Source organism: Galeopterus variegatus, unplaced genomic scaffold (genome assembly GCF_000696425.1).
Source record: "Galeopterus variegatus unplaced genomic scaffold, G_variegatus-3.0.2 Scaffold1782, whole genome shotgun sequence".
NCBI lineage: Eukaryota > Metazoa > Chordata > Mammalia > Dermoptera > Cynocephalidae > Galeopterus > Galeopterus variegatus.
Window position 1 is genome coordinate 309721 of NW_007727893.1, and position 16601 is coordinate 326321.

The 16601-nt window shown below is 40.2% G+C and overlaps 1 protein-coding gene across 1 annotated transcript in view; it reads left to right on the forward strand.

Moving 5' to 3' along the window:
- Positions 1–16601, forward strand: part of LOC103595501 (thyroid adenoma-associated protein-like) — a gene marked incomplete at its 3' end in the record, with an annotated part of 97735 nt that overhangs the window by 59025 nt on the left and 22109 nt on the right. Inside the window, exon 2 of the mRNA XM_008578921.1 lies at positions 7421–7515. Within this exon, the coding sequence (XP_008577143.1) occupies positions 7421–7515 (95 nt within the window). The remainder of the gene's footprint in view (positions 1–7420; positions 7516–16601) is intronic.

A 16601-nucleotide genomic window follows, 5' to 3' on the forward strand; every position in this document is an offset into this window, starting at 1 on the left:
GAAGTACCTCCTAACTTGTAACCACAGCAGCTCTTCCTTTTATAACCAAATATGAGGAGAGGCAGTGTCCAGTCTGCCGATAGCTACCATTGCAGCAACGTGAACTGCCAGGACTACGAAGATGGCCAGTGGGATCTCTGGGAGACCAAAGGAAGGTCAACAAAATATCATGAGTCGAGTCAGCTATTCAGATTGTCCTCGAAGGCTGTTTTCTGATGGTTAGTCAGGGAAGGTTTCCTAGGGGACAGGCTTTGAAGGGAGTTTTAAATAAAGGGCATGGTGTGGCTGGACTGGCGTCAAGTGGGGCGATCATAACGGGATGTAGGAACACATTACAGACTATTTTCTCCATTCCCTCTTCTACCATTTTCCCTCTCCCATTCTTCTAACCTCCCTCCTTCCTTCTCCCCCCCACTTTACTTCTTACCTTCCTTCTTTCCCCTTACTCCACACTCACTTTCTCTCTTTTTTTGGGTTTTCTTCCTTCCAGCCTGTTGTGGGCCTGCTGGGGTCCCCAGGACATTGCTTCATTAACTCTACTGCAAGCTCTGTGGTAAGAAGCTGCCAGTGCTTCTTATTCATTGTGCTTGAGGACGGAAGTGACCTGAGCTGCCTGTGTAGCAGCTGAAATTAGAGGAAGAGCCCAGATGGGCTGGGATGAGCCCCTGCTAGGAATCAAGACCCAGAGTCATTCTCAGCCATTGAGTCTGTCAGCTGCACCTATCTGATTTCTGGAATTCCTTCTTATTCTTTTCACCAGCCCAAATCCTTCCATGTCTCCAGGCCCTTCCTCCATGACATTCATCTGATTGTTTTGTGTATATTTTGTTTTTCTTCACATACACCACTTCCCCCAGCAAGACCATAAGACCTACAAGGCCAGAACCTTGTCTCCCTTTCCTTTCTACCCCAGGAAAGATATCCCCCATGGTCCTCAGTAAATGTTTCTAGATTAATAAAGTTAAGCCATGGGTCTAATCAGGGCTCTGGGGGAGTAATTCCTTGGGAACTGGAGTGACCCAGACCCTGACTCTTTTGAAGTCCAGGTCGGATTTCTTGATTTAGCGACCTTAACAGACACTAGCAGCCTACAGCCAGAATAGCTGTTTCCAGCCCTCTGAAGATGGTAGTGAATTCTTCTGGAAGAGTTTGGTATGTCCAAAGTGAATTGGCTATCTCTTTTGGGGAGCAGACCAAGGCTTCATAATACTGGGTGGGGTATAATCTCTTCAGAGTAACTTGAGCCGATAGGTTCCCACTGGGGTCTTCAACCCTTTGGAGCTTTTGGAGCTCTTAAAGGTTGTACCTAAGCTCTTCCATTTTGGGCCTCTGTTCACCCGTCCTGTATCATTTCTTGCTGTCCCTCCCCCTACAACATCCCTTTAGTACTTCTTGTTCTCTAAACATGTCATGTGCCCAAGTCTTTGGACATGCTACTTCCTCTGCTGGGGTTACTCTGCCCATGGTGTGCCTCCCAGACTCCTCCCCATCCTCCAGCTCTTTGCCAAGGCCCTTCCTGACTCACCAGGCAGACAGGATGGTCCTCTCTTCCACCATCCTTCATTTCTGCTCTGTCAACTCCTCCTTTGGGGGCATTCATCATACATCATACCAAGTATGATTGTATGTTTCTCCCACTAAACTAGTAGCTTTCAAGTTTTTTTGACAGCCACTCACGATAAGAAATACCTTTTACATGTGACCTAATGCATATATATGTATGTCTGTGTGCTGTGTGTGTTTATTCATACATATATACACACCCAAGAAGTCTTGCACAGTTTGAAATTTTAATATCTCTATAAGATATGAGCAGTTTGGAAAAAAAAAGCAACAGAGAGGGAATTTACTCAACATTTAGCATATTTAATTTCAGGAATGTTAGCTTTCAACATATCCACCAACATATCCATATTGGATACCAAGCATAACCCTATTTGATATGATTCAGTATGATGTAGGGTGGCTTCCCAGAAAAGAAAAAAAAGTTAAAGTGATAATAATTTTACTTAAAATTCTTGCATTTCATTAATTATTTACATCTTATATCAAAAATAATTTATTGAAAATTCATTCTGGGCAAGGACTTTATAGAAACCATGTGTATAACAAACAAGTTAATGAAACAACACTCGCCCTTAGTACTTTGATAATTGATACACTCTGATTATATTTTTTCCTTCCTCCCTCTTTTCCTAGCTTCCTCTCTCCTTCCCCTCCTCCTCTGTCCCCTCTCTCTCTTTCTCCTCTCTTCTCTCTCCTTCCACCCCTCCTTTCCTCTCTCCCCTCCTTCCCTCCCCTTTCCTTCCTTTCCCTCCCTGCTTGCCTGCCTCTCTCCCTATCTACCTTCCTTCCTTCCTTCTTCTTATGCTGTTTACCACCCACTAGTTGATTTCATAACCAACTAAATGGATCATAATCTGCAGTTTGAAAAACACTGTCCAAGACTCTAAGTTCCTTGAGGGTAGTGACTATGTCACTGAATCATTTCATCTTCATATATGCAAACCCTGGCCCTATTGGTGGTTTTCTCAGTAGCCTCTTAATAACTTTTCTGAATGAATAGGCCTCAGTTAAAAAGATCTGCAGACACTGGGATTCCAGAAGGGACAGAAGAAGTGAATTAATTTCTCACAGACTTTCCAAGAGCTCCTACTGTCCTCTAGACACTAAGGCCATTGTGGACTTGTCTGGGAAGCCCTGCTCTCTCTGCCCTGCTTTCTCCTTCCCCCCAACTTCCAGGATAGAGGGCAAGAGGTTTAATGAAGTTCAGAGGTTTCCCATGGCAGAAATGTACTAATCAGGTTCTTCGGTGCATATTCGTCAAGGGACGAATGATAAAAAAGAGTGGAAGGAAGTGAGATTCTTAACAATGCCTTCGTTTCATTTTATATGTGTAAACTTAGTCCTCATAGTACCTGACTCCTCCTACTCCTTCTGAAGCCACTATTATGCTATTTTTCAGCCCATCTGTTAGACCCAGACTGCGTCTGATTTTTTCAAACACTATAAATCTTCATTATACCATTCCCCGTGCCAGGATTTTTCCACTTGGGGGTAGAAAAAATCCCCAAGCCCACCAAAACCCTGTGGCTGAGTTTCCTGTCCAGGTGGCTTGCTGTTCCTCAGGATTTTATTCCCATCATCAAAGTGGCTTGACAGACCAAGAACAAACCTCTGGCTCACCCTGAACTCATCGAGTACCATTTGCAAGTCAGAACAAACACCAAGTAATAGCAAGAGAAAAAGAAAGAGAAAAAAAAACATTATTTTCCTGACTTAGAAGCCAGTTCAGCATGAAGCCCAACTGTGACTCCAGACAGGGATATTATGTGGCTGTGGCTGTGGCTCTCCTTGAGGGTGGAGCCATGAATAGTGGCTCCAGGCCAGAATTTCTCTCTGAGTCATCTCGAAGGAAAAGCCATGGCTGGAATCCTCTGTGGCCCTAACTCCTCTGTTTCCTGGAATCTAAAGCCAGCAGCACTTGAGGGAGCCTCCCATGATCTTGTTGATTATATTAGACTTGGCCCGGAGCTTCATGATTATGGGGGCAGAGTGGGCCCTAAAATGTCCCAGGAGGCCAGCAAGGTCATCACCCTGTATCAGGTCTAGGGAAGATGCAGAATACTTTAGCCTGGCAGGGGCTCTAAAGATTGCTAATCTCTCCCCTATTCATTTAGAAATTTTAAAAAATGTATTAACTTAGAAAAAATCTCATGAAAACCATGCTTTTCATCAGACTTGAAAGGCAAACCAGTTTCCCCAAAACTTCCCTTTATGGTTCTGTATGAAACCACAGAAAAAGAGTGAAACATCTGGGGCAAGAAGCTATGACTCTGAGGCCACGGGAGAGCTGGTAGTAAAGTGTTATACCAAGGAACACCCAGTTAGCATGAAGTATCCCAACTCTTGAAAGCCTGGCCTACCTTGCTTTTGTTCCTACTTCTCAACACATTCTAAACTTCCAAAGCTGGTTTCCCCAAGTCCCTGGACAAGCCATATGAATTCCTTCTCACACCTATTGCCCCCTCTCAAAAGGCCCTTCCTTGTCAACTTTATTTAAATTCTTCCCATCTTACATTGCCTGGTTGGAATTACATTTTCATAAACTCTCTCCATTTCTCCAGTCTACCCTGATATGTTTTTTTCTCCTAACTTCTTGCATTCTGTCCAAAGTTTGACTTTGTTTTCGTCTCCATAACTAGACAAAATTCTCACAGGTCAGAAACCGTCTCATGTGCATCTTCTCCAGGCACCTTACTCAAAGCTGGATGCACAGGAGGCAATACATCTATCGCGGGCCATTTGCTCAGCCCTGTGCTGGATATCCGATGGTTCATTGATTTATCTGTTTCAGAGCTAGCCCCCTGTGTTGGGTTTTCTGGCTTTCTTCCCTGAATGGCCCTTTCTTTGGCAGAGGGTGGTCCCAGCTGTTAAACAATTGAAGTATCAGGATTGGGAATGATATCAAGAAAGAAGTTTTCATAGACTGTGGGTTTTCCATAGTGGATTGAGAGATCTAGGGAAAACTAGACAGAGACAAAAGGTAGAGGCAGGATGGGGAAATAAAAAAGCAAAATAAATTCCAAACAGATAAAAGTTGTTTTTTTTTTTTTTCCCCCTGACCGGTAAGGGGATCACAACCCTCAGCACAGTGTGGTCTGCACCACGCTCAGCCAGTGATCACACTGGCCATCCTTATATAGGATCCGAAACCACGGCCTCGGCACTCCAGCACCGCACTCTCCCAAGTGAGCCACAGGGCCGGCCCCAGATAAAAGTTTTAAACATTAAGAAAATAGAACTGTAAAGTACTGAAAGAAAACTTGGGAGAATAGAGAAGAGTTGGATTTCATAAGCATGACATAAAACCTAGAAGATACAAAATGTTAATATACTTGACTGCATAAAGCTAAACATTTGTGAATTGCAAAAAATAAAAATAAAAAGAAAGTTAAAAGACAAATGACAAACTGTAAAAGCATATTTGCAACATATGTGATAAAGGGCAGATTTACTTAATATACAAAGAGCCCCTACAAATCAGTATGGAAAAGACCAACAGGGAATTTGAGCACAGGTTGCAGAAAAGGAAGTTCAGATATCTTTTTTGAAAAGCATATGAAGGGATAGTCAACCTCCCTCTTGATAAGATTGCAATTTAAAACAGTGAGATACTGTTTTCCACTTATCTTGGCAAAAGCCAAAAAGTTTTATAATGTATGGTGTTGGCCAGGTTGTGAGGAAACTGGAATTCTTAGACACTGTTGGTGAAAATGTAAATTGGTAAAGCTTCTTTGGAGAGCATCTTGTCAAAATCAATGAAAAATTTAAATGTACAGATACCTTGATCCAGCAATTCAGCTTCTAGGAATTTTGCCTCTGAATACACATCCATAAGCACATAACTGATGCATAGATATATTTATTACAGAATTGTTTTCAGTAGCAAGGTATCTTAATCTTAATTCTGTCAGTAGAGGACAGATACATCCATGAAATGGAGCAGTGTACAGCTACTAAGAAAATGAGGCAAATCTCTATGTCCTAAATACAATGGTATCTAAAATGTATTAGTGAAAAAAAGAAATGCTCAGAACTTAGTATTATAGTAAACCACAATTATGTAAAAATAAACAAGTGGGTAGCTATAGACAGATGCTTATAAATGAATAGAATGTGCCTGGAAGGATATACTAGAAAATGGTAATAGTGGTTGTCTCAGGGAAACGGAATGTGGGCACTGGGTAGAATTGTGGAAAAGAGACTTCATTTTCACTGCATGCCCTTTTGTATTGTTTGAATTGTTTTTATACCATGTCCATGTGTTACCTATTTTTTTTTTCCTTTTTTGTCTTTTTTACTGACCGGTAACGGGATTGCAACCCTCGGTGTTGCGCCCGCACCTCGCTCAACCAGTGAGCGGGAACCGGTCTCCACATGGGATCCGAACCCTCGGTGGGAGCGCTGCCGCACTCCCAAGCGGCGCACTCTCCAGTGCGCCACCGGGCCAGCCCGTGTTACCTATTTTTTAAAACTAACTTTGAAAAATAGCTAAGCATGGGTATGAAATTAGGCCAGACCTGAGGTAATGTATAAACTAGTGGTTTCATTAGGTTGGGCATACTGTAAGTGAAGCAAGTCACAGTGGGGCTGAGATGGGGAAGGTCAAAAACAGGGAGAACTTGATACAGGACAGCTTATGCTTCAAATCAAAAGTATCTGATATACTTTTTATGTTAGAGCATATGTCAGCACCAGGATATGGGCAGTTCAGGATAGAGGTGGGAATAAACTTTAGGGAAGTGGTAAAATGGTTAATTTCAGGGAATGAGAAGGATGGGTTTTTGGCTGGTTTAGAGGTCCGGCCAAATAGAAATTCACTAGCCAGAACACTTGTACCCATTTCAATGCCATCCCCTAATCTATGTTGGAAGTAGAGGAGAAGGTCAGGGAATGAACACTTCTGGAACATCTGCCATGGCCAGGCACTAAGGTGGGCATTTAAAGTTTATGTGCCATGCTGAACGCTCACAGTGACTCACCATGAGGTAATAATATAGTTCCCACTTTACCAGTTAGGAATATGATTCAGGTCACAGAGATAAAAAGTGGCAAAGCCAGTACTCAGGCCCACGTCTGTCTTTACTGTTTTTACTACTCGTGCTGGGTTATTGGACACCAGAGAGGTTCTGGCACTTTTCACGGTCAGCATGAACTAAGACTCAGAGCCAGGGCCCTTCAGTGCTGTTCTAAAAGAAAGTCCATGTCCTATTGTGTCTAGACCCCCAAATCTGAGCCTACTTACTGGTTCCACCATGTGGTGCAAAAAGTAAAATAAGCTGCTCCATTTATTGAAAGAAGAAAAAATTCCATTTATTGGGAAAAGGATGTCAGCTCCAGTGTTCATTAATATTGTACATGTTGTCCTTCACCTGGTTACTTTAAGTCCATAGATATGGTTTTTCTTATGTGAGTGTAGTTCTCCTCCAAAATGCTAAATCAGTGATTTTCATGACCAATGATCTATTTCTCCCAAATTTCTCCACTTTAAGAGGAGAATAATAGAGTATCATCCCTCCCACCTACCCCCCACCTCGATTTCAGCTAACTTGAAAGGAAGGATCTTGGTTTTTGTTTGTTTTCAGTTTATTTTATTTGGAGCCAGAGCATAGAGTTTTATGTTTTGTCCACACATAGCCCAGGCCTCCACTGCATGCTCTAACATTTCGTTTTCTCACTTGAGTTGCTGATTTTCTTGCCATCAGTGATCAATCATCTTTTCTTCAGCATTCACCGTAATTGCCTAAACCTCAGGACGTGCCTGATAGAAAACACGCATTTTCTCCTTCTGGTGACCCCAGGCATCAGGGAGAGAAAATATTAATTTACTATATTTTCTTTTTCTTTACCTTTCTAGGCAAAATCCCTGTTTGGTGACCAGAGCTGTATATATTGATATTCTCTTCCTGTTGACTTGCTGCTTTGACAAACCCAGAGAGGGCAACCAGCCAGGTATGATTCATAGTTATATCATATTTTGGAATGGTTACAGGCCTTTGAAATGTAGGTGGGGTTTTGAGCAGTTCTGCCACGCACTCCCCGACCTCCTACTTTTGTAAGGCTAACCACACATCAAAATTAAACAGAATGTCATATGGTTTCTTTATAGAAGCTTCTCAAGGAAACCTATTCGTGTTTACTTGGAAGTTTGCCGTTTATTTTCTATTTGGTCATTCAGGGAAAAGTGTGAACTCTACTCAGATACCCTCTATGTTTCGAAGACCTTGGATTTTTCCTATTTTGTGCATTTTCTTTGAAAGGCTGTCATTTTCAATAACAGAGTTCATTCTTTTCCATTCAGTGAAGATAACTGAACTGGGCTCATTTGATGCTGAAGCCTGGACATTTGAGACTCTATTCTCAAATCCACCCTCAAACCAGTGCATTATGAGTTGTTGCCTCAAGCTCTGACTTTATACATGTTTCTTGATCGTGTATGGTTCTGGGTATGGGCCCCAGATCCACATATGATTCTTCTACTTTAATCATGATTCACAAAGTGTTTTTTTTTAAAGGGAGAAGAGCAACTCCAAATAAATTTTTTCAATGTATTTATATAAGAGGCCACAGGAAGTGCTGTACATGAGTTCCAGGCCACAGACTGAAACTGATTTTCATCAACACAAACTGGAATGCAGGGTAATGAGCCTGCAACTGGTTAAAATCAGCCTCTTCTAATTGATTAGGCCTGTCTAGAGGAGGCTACAATTACAAAGTCAGATTCTGAGTACAAGCAGGCCAGGCTTTTCCTCTGTTACATTTAGTCTGTCAATGATTTGTTGTCTTCAGTAAATGCATTCAGGCTGTCAAAGTCCAGCTCTGTCCATATGGAACCCTGTTCCCAAATTCAAATCAATTTAAAATGCTTTTCCGGGGAGAGGGGAGGTTGCGGGGGGACAGTGTGAAACCGCCTTACCCAGATCGATGTATATTAGCCCACAAAGTCCCTGCGGCCAAGCAAAGGTAATAAGAACATGCTAAGCTTTCATCAGTTCAGTGTCTTTGGATAGGGGTAGCTGTTGTATCTGTTTACTAATATAGGATCATATAGTTTTATAGGTATAAAACTGTCCCAGCTTATGCCTCTTGTCCCGGATAATTAGTAGTGCCCCTTTTTACTTTTGAGAGTGTCCAAGTTTGCACAGTAAATTATGGGTCACCCTAGCTATAAGGGTCCTTAGAGTTGCATTCACTTTAGTTTACACTTGAGTTAACTGGGTCCAGAGATTATAAAGAGATTGTGAATCAGATATTACCAAGTAAGTTGTTTTGCATTTCTACCATTTCTGTATTTCGGTTCTAAATTCCATATGGCTTTATAATATTTCTCTGCTATGTATCTATAGGGCCTTGGCCATAAAAGAGTTGCTTACTGCTTACAAATCTATTCATTGGGATCCTGATAGGTTGCGGTTGACTATGATCATTAGTTTATTTGAACTGAGTTTTTCTTGGCTTATTTAGTACTACTATTCCTTGTCTAAAAGGGTTAACCCTTGAATGTTGTAAAATACCTTTTCGCTTTCTCAGCTTATTCATTGGGATCCTGATAGGTTGCGGTTGACTATGATCATTAGTTTATTTGAACTGAGTTTTTCTTGGCTTATTTAGTACTATTATTCCTTGTCTAAAAGGGTTAACCCTTGAATGTTGTAAAATACCTTTTCGCTTTCTCAGCTTCTCATCTTTTGCTGATTAGCCAGGCTCCATAAAGATGACTTTGGCTTTTTTAAATCATCCTTTCCTCCAAACTCTTAACAGCATTTAGAGTTTATACTCCAATTTAATGTGATCACAGGCTGCCTTTATTACTCAACAGTACTTCACTGGCATCCACATAGTACTCCTCTTAAAGTCATTACTTATCGGAAAGACTTGAGCAAATGGGGCATTTTTTACTCTCATTCCAGTATGACAAGCATAGCTTTAAATATTTTGTCTCACTCTGTCCAATATGGCAACTACTAGCCACATGTGGCTCTTGAGTGCTTGAGATATTCAAATTGAGATGTTGTATAAAATACACACTGGATTTCGAAGACTTTGTATGAAAAAAGTAAGTGTAAAATTTCTCAATAATTTTTATATTGATTGCATGCTGGAATGGTATTTTTGACATAATGCATTAAATTTTTTAATGTATTATCAAAATTAATTTCACCTGTTTCTTTTACTTTTTAAAATGTGGCTACTAGAATGGAAAAAGATAAGAAGGAAAAAAACAAAACTGTCATTCAGATACGTGAATTTAACTTTGTCAAATGGAGAGATGTGAAAGTTTTTAATGACATCACAAAAACCAAAAAGGTACATTAAAGTAACATTATTGGTGATGAAAAAAAATGTGGCTACTAGAAAACTTTAAATTACATATGTGGCTCATATATTCTTATCATACAGCACTGATTTTGTCCAGTCCTTTGGGAATTGCCCTTACAAACCACAGGACATATTTGTATGTGTGTATGTATCTATCTCTATACGAATGTATGTATTCATATAATACATCCACACAAGCAATGGCAGCAAATTTCCTCCTTTCAGGTATGAGTAGATTTTTAGAACTAACCAAATGTTAAATAAAATAGTGGTTAAGATGTTTAGCACTGTTTGGGATAAGAATAAACTTTGAGCTTGAAGTAGTGAAATCTATTCTTATATGTTTTATAAATTGCTTCTAAAAGCAGTTTGAACAATAGATAAGTGTATCACCAAATAAGGTGATCACTTATTTGGATGTGTTGTGTAGATTTCAATATTTTTCAAAATAATATCATGACATTATAGTTTTACCTTGTAAGTTCCTTGAAAGAATGGACCATGTCTTAGATTCTTTGTCACCTAGCTAAGCACATAGCAGGCCCTCATTAAATGGGTTTGCTGTTAACTGATTGCAATGAAGATTTCCTCAGTTTTTAGAATAGTAACAATTGTTATCAAGATACAAGTCTTATTTAAAACCCATGTGTCAATCAGATGTGAATTCATTTTCAGAATTCAAATGAGATGTCTATATTATGTATATGTTTGTAAACATGTATTTATCTAAGTCCATTACTCTGAGCTCGCAAAGCTCGGAGTAGGAAGTACAGGGCACAGACTCTGAGGTCACATCCTTGGGTTTGAATACCAGATCTGCTATTTACCAACTTTGTGACCTTAGGAAAGTTATTTAACTTCTTTGAGACACTTTTTCTTAAATATAAATGGAGATAATAATAAAATCTGTTTCTTAAAAAGTGGTTTCCAATTTATACATGTAAAGCCCTATGTGAAGAATGTGCTTTGCATGACATAGAGTAAGTAATCAATAAACATTAGCTACTATTACTGTTATTATTATAATCCTCATCATTATTACCTGGAAACCATGCATCTTAATCCATAGTTCTTCAGCCTGACAGAATTGTGTTCAACCTCTCACATTCACAGTTCTCCTCATATTCTTAAACATCTTCAGGAAAGAAGAAATTCCTGCTTGCCTAGGAAAACACTGAAGTACAACATACCTGGCATAGAATGTCAGGAATCCACTTAATTAGGGATTCCCCTGCCCCTCTGACTGATCCAGAAAAGGTCTTTTTTTTTTTCCTGTTCATGTATTTTTTTCATTCATCAGACATTCTAACATCAGACATATCTGGAGATAGAGATGAATATGTCTTGGACTTGTAAGTAGGTGCAAAAAGGGATTACAGATGTTAAAGGAAGTGTGTCTGGGATACATTTGAGACACTAAAGGAAGAAAGGTCATTTCTACTTGGGAGGATAGGAAAAGCTTTAGAGGTGGCTGAGCAGATTTTGACAATAATTAGGGATTCACCAGATGGGCAAGGTGGAGGTGGCTACTACAAACAGAGGGAGGAGCATTGCCAAAGTCACAGGGGCACAGATCAGCACATCCTTCAAAGAAGTAGGACAGGGTGACAGGAGTGTTGGGTTCAAGGCCAGGCAGATGTGACTAGAAGTGAGGCTGGGGAGGCAGAAACTCAATTCTGGAGGGTCTCATAGGCTAAAATATAAGGAGCTTGGACTTGACCCTGTATACAAAAGAGATTATTAAAGGATGTAAAACAAAGTGGGTGTAGTGGATTGAATTATGTCCTCCCAAAACTATTGAGGCTTGAATTGTGTCCCCCAAGTTTTATGTATTAGAAATTTGGCCCCCACTGTGCCTGTTAAGAGGGTGGGAAATGGAAAGGTGGAGCCTTGAAGAGGTGATTGGATTACAGGACCATGCAGTAGTGAATGGATTAAAAATGGTGGTCAGGGGTGTGCTTCTGAGGGCTTTAAAAGGAGAGGAGAGTCTGTCTTTCTCTCTGCTTTCTCTGCTTCCACCATCTTGCAATGTGAGACCCCTGGGTCGCTCTTGTCACCACCTGATGGACTTTGGACTTCCCAGCCTCAGAAACTGTAAGCAGTAGGGCCGAGCCCATGGCGCACTCAGGAGAGTGTGGCGCTGGGAGTGCAGCAGCGCTCCCGCCGCGGGTTCGGATCCTATATAGGGATGACCAGTTCGCTCACAGCGCTCACTGGCTGAGCGTGGTGCGGCCGGTCTCAAAAAAGGACAAAAAAAAAAAAAAGAAACTGTAAGCAGTAAATTTCATTTTCTTTATAAATCACCCAGTTCAGTGTACTTTGTTATTAGCAACAAGAACAGACTAATACAGTGGGTTTTTAAGACAGGCAACATTTCTTTCCTTGCCCTTATCCTCATAGGATTCTTAGGACCTTTATGGAGTCAAGTTCCTATTGTCACTCTAAAAGAATGTAACTGGAAAGTCATTCAGTAAATATCGGAGAGATTTGCTCAGTCATTGTGATAACCAATATTGGGGGTTTGGGGGATGGGGGGTGGAAATGGAAGAACAGACTAGGATTAAAGGCAGTGCAGTGCTAAAAATAGTTGTTTTAGAATGGTGGGATTATGGGGGTGGTTCTTCTTATTTTCCATTTTACTAATTTTATGCAACATAATTTTGTTTCATTCATATGTGTGTATATATGTATTTAAATATTAAATGTGTTTAAATATGAATCTTGAAAGCGATTATTTATTCCAAAGAAATGAAGTAATAGCAATTTCAGGGAAACTTTGTCTGAAGGAGAATCTGTCCATGCTCTCTCAAATCCTTTTCTGTAAGTGACCTTGGAAGGATATACCTACCTCTAAAACATCTTAGAACTCTATTGAAGGGTTGGGGGCATAAATAATGAGAAAAACAGTGAAGGAGAAAGGCAGAGAAGATGATTAGAAAAGCTTAAGATAATGATGTGTTTTGTGTAATTTCAAACTTTTATCTTGGTGCTTCCCAATCATTTGAGGTTTCCTTAGCCATTAACTAGGTTTAAAAAATTCCAAATCTGGGGGTTTTGTTTTGAGTTTTAAAGTGATTTAAACCCACAAGGACTCCCTGTCCCCTATATTCTTTTTCCTCTTCTGAATCCAGCTGTCATCATTAGTATATATCAGTTTCCTGCTGGAAAGAAAATTATAGTCTCCAGTTGGAGTTGGGCGAACAAGGAAGAAAAATCCTAACTGCCACAAGGACTCAGTGGCTGGGTTACAGGCCTGGGCAGGGGACATGGAAATGGAGAGTTTTAATTCTAATTTTAAACCCATCTTAATTGCTCTCAGATTGGAAATTTTCCATTGAAAGATCTATTTACTGAAATACCATCTGAGACTTGACTAAATATTTACCCCTTTTACCCTGAGAAACGGACCTTCTGATTCTCTCTTATGCCTACACCCCTTAAATTGGGTTTTTCACAGCTATTGATTTGAACATTTTCTTTTACCAAGTATCTAAACAAATGTCAGACCTACTTGCACTTTCAGACTTCCACTTCAAGCTGTCGGTGGGTTTAGGAGTAGGTTTTTCCTTTCCTAGTCTCCATTTTACTAATTTTATGCAACTCGTTTTTATAATTATATGTATATATAATATATTGAAATATAAATCTAGAAGCAGGTTAAATAATCCAAAAGAAATGAAGAATGACATTCATAGAAATGTTTTAGGGGGCTGGCAGCTAGCTCAGTTGGTTAGAGCGTGGTGCTGATAACAGCAAGGTCCAGGGTGCAATTCTTGTTCCAGCCAGCCACCGAAAATAAATGTTTTAGGTGGAGAAGGATTTGTCCATCCCTCTCCTCATCATATCTCAGAAGCTTGTTTTCCTAACCCTGAAATATATATAGGATGCCCATTATACTCTTATTTTTAGGAAACATTATTTTCAATATCCTTTTCCTTGTAGGGGTCATAATAATAATGGCCAACATTTATTGAGCACTTTATGCCAAGCACAGTTGCCAAGCATTTGACGTGCATTAACAAAGGAGATACTAGTGTTCTTCCATTTTAGACACAAGGAAACTGAGGCACAGAAAGAACTGCCCAATGTCACATGTGTACTTAGGTGGCAGAGCCTGAGCTCCCCAGCCACCTACATCATGACCCCACAGCACAACTACAGCTAGAGGCAAGAAAAGACCAGTCACTCTCTCAGGGAGGGGAGCCCCAGAACCCTCTTTGTGGATTCAGCTTTCCAAGCTTCTGCCCCTGCTGCAGAGCCTTCAGGCCTAAGAGTGTAAAACAGGCACTTCCAAATCACAGCTTTTTTTTTTTTTTTTTTTTTTTTTTTTTTTTTTTACTGACTGGTAACGGGATCGCAACCCTCAGTGTTGCGCCCGCACCGCATTCAGCCAGTGAGCGGGAACCGGTCTCCACATGGGATCCGAACCCTCGGCGGGAGTGCCACCGCGCTCCCAAGCGGCGCACTCTCCAGTGCGCCACCGGGCCAGCCCCAAATCACAGCTTTTATGGGGCCTTTCCTTCCTGTGTTTCTGTTTCCCATCCCATGAGTGCATGGAATAATACTGGAGTATACTCGAGTCTGGAGTATTTTACTAGAAAGAGAATGCTTGACCGCTCCCGGGCAGCCACCTGCCCTTTTCCCTCTGAAAGTGGACCTATGGCCACTGCACAGAACACTTCCCAATACCAGGCTGCTGGTGACTGTGTTTTGCGGTTTATTAGTTGGGATTTATAGTTCAGATCTCATCACTCTGCCAAGTGCAATAAACATTTTGTTTTAACTGGAATGTAACTTTTATTATTGTTATTATTTTTCTTCTAAATGCCTTTAAAGTGATCAGTTTGTGAGAGTGAAGTCAGAATCCCTAAAGAGTCTAAATGCCAAGTCAATGTGCTTTGTAGATCAGAATAAGATTAGAAGACAGGCTCTCATTTACTACTGCTTGTATTTATGTAGTGGAAGTTAGGTAATGTAAGCCCTCCCACAGGCCAGCTTCAATGTTCATGATGGTTAAATGGTAAAATCCGTGAGAGGTATTCAACAATGCCATGTATTTGTACTGCCTAGAACATGAATAATATATGTGACATGAATAAATATAAGGTGAGTGATTTTTATGACATTCTTAACTTCCTTTACCTAAATTCCTGCGAGATATAGCCGAACAATTACAGAGAATAAAAACATTGGCAACTTACAAACACCTGCTTTGATTATTTGGTCTAATTAGGTTAAATTTAACCAATTCCATCTGAACAAATTGAAAACAATTCTTATCTGTTCCTCGGTCATGCACTTTTATCGGGGCTGGATGCAGCTGTGTTTAATATGACACAGTTAGTGCTATTCTCTCAGCTCTGGGTGGGGGATAAAAGGGAATTGAGAACATATTTTTAGAGTCTTCTGGGGACTTTGTATTTCTGGGCCTGAAGCTATAAAATTTCAAGGGGAAAAAAAAAAACAAGCTTTGTTGTCAATAAATTAGTTGGTTTTCTCCAAAACACTGGGACTGTCATCTGAATTGTTGCTTTTGCCAAAAGTATCTTTCCCAGGGAACAGTTAGCTCCTAAAATAAGCAGATGATTCCTAGCTGTCTTTCGGAAGTCAGAATAATACAGGGTGTATTATTAGATTGCTAGGTTAATGTGGTGTTAACTCCTTGTTAATTCCAAGCCTGGTGCTGAGTACATTGGCCCTCAATTCTTAGAATTTTAGAGTTCATGTAATCAAGAGTGGAAACTGTAGCAATTAAGTGACTTGCCCAAGGTCACACAGCTGGTTAGTGAAAAAGTCAAGCTTTCCTGTCCCCTGGTCGACTTCCCATTTCTTTGACCAAAGTTAAAGGCCTCATAATAGTGTCAGAGTTGGACTTAGTGTCTGTGTCTGTGTCAGAACCATGTCATTAAACCTTCTTACCCATGTTTCCTCTTCTAGGAGTAAAATAATGTTCAAATGAGCAACTTGGGTTTCGGAACATCAGTGATTTCAATATTTCTTTGTGTTCCTGCCTCTCCCCACTCCAGCTTCTCATCACAGATAATCTGAAACTAGTTGCCCATGTCAATTAAATTGTTATGCAAGTTGTTTTTAAAGCCTATTCTGGACATTTCATACAAATGGAAGCATACCCTTGTGACCTTTCACATCTAGATTCTTTCACTTAACATAATGTTTTCAAGGTTCATCCATGTTGTGGCATGAGTCAGCACTTTATTCTTTTTTATGGCTGAATAATATTCCATTGTATAGATAGCACATTGTTTTATCCATTTATCAAGTTGATGAACAATTAGGCTGTTTCCACTTTTTGGCTGTTACGAATAATGCTGCTATGAACATTCATGGGCAAGTTTTTGTGGAAACTAGCATTTTCAATTCTCTTGGATATACCTAGGAGTGAAATTGATGGGCGCTATGCCAACTCTAAGTTTAACTTTTTGAGAAATTGCTAAACTGTTTCCGAAGAGGCTGCACCATCTTAGTTTCCTAGCAGCCATGTATGAAGTTTACAGTTTCTCCATATCCTCACCAAAACTTATTGTGCATGTTTTATTCTAGCCATCCTAATGTGTGTGAAGTGGCATCTCATTGTGCTTTTGAGTTGCATTTCCCTAATGACTAATGATGTTGAGCATCTTTTCTTACACTATTGGGCCATTTGTTTTTTGTTGCTTTGTTTTTGTTTGGTTTGTTTTAGGAACAGTAAGGGGATCAAA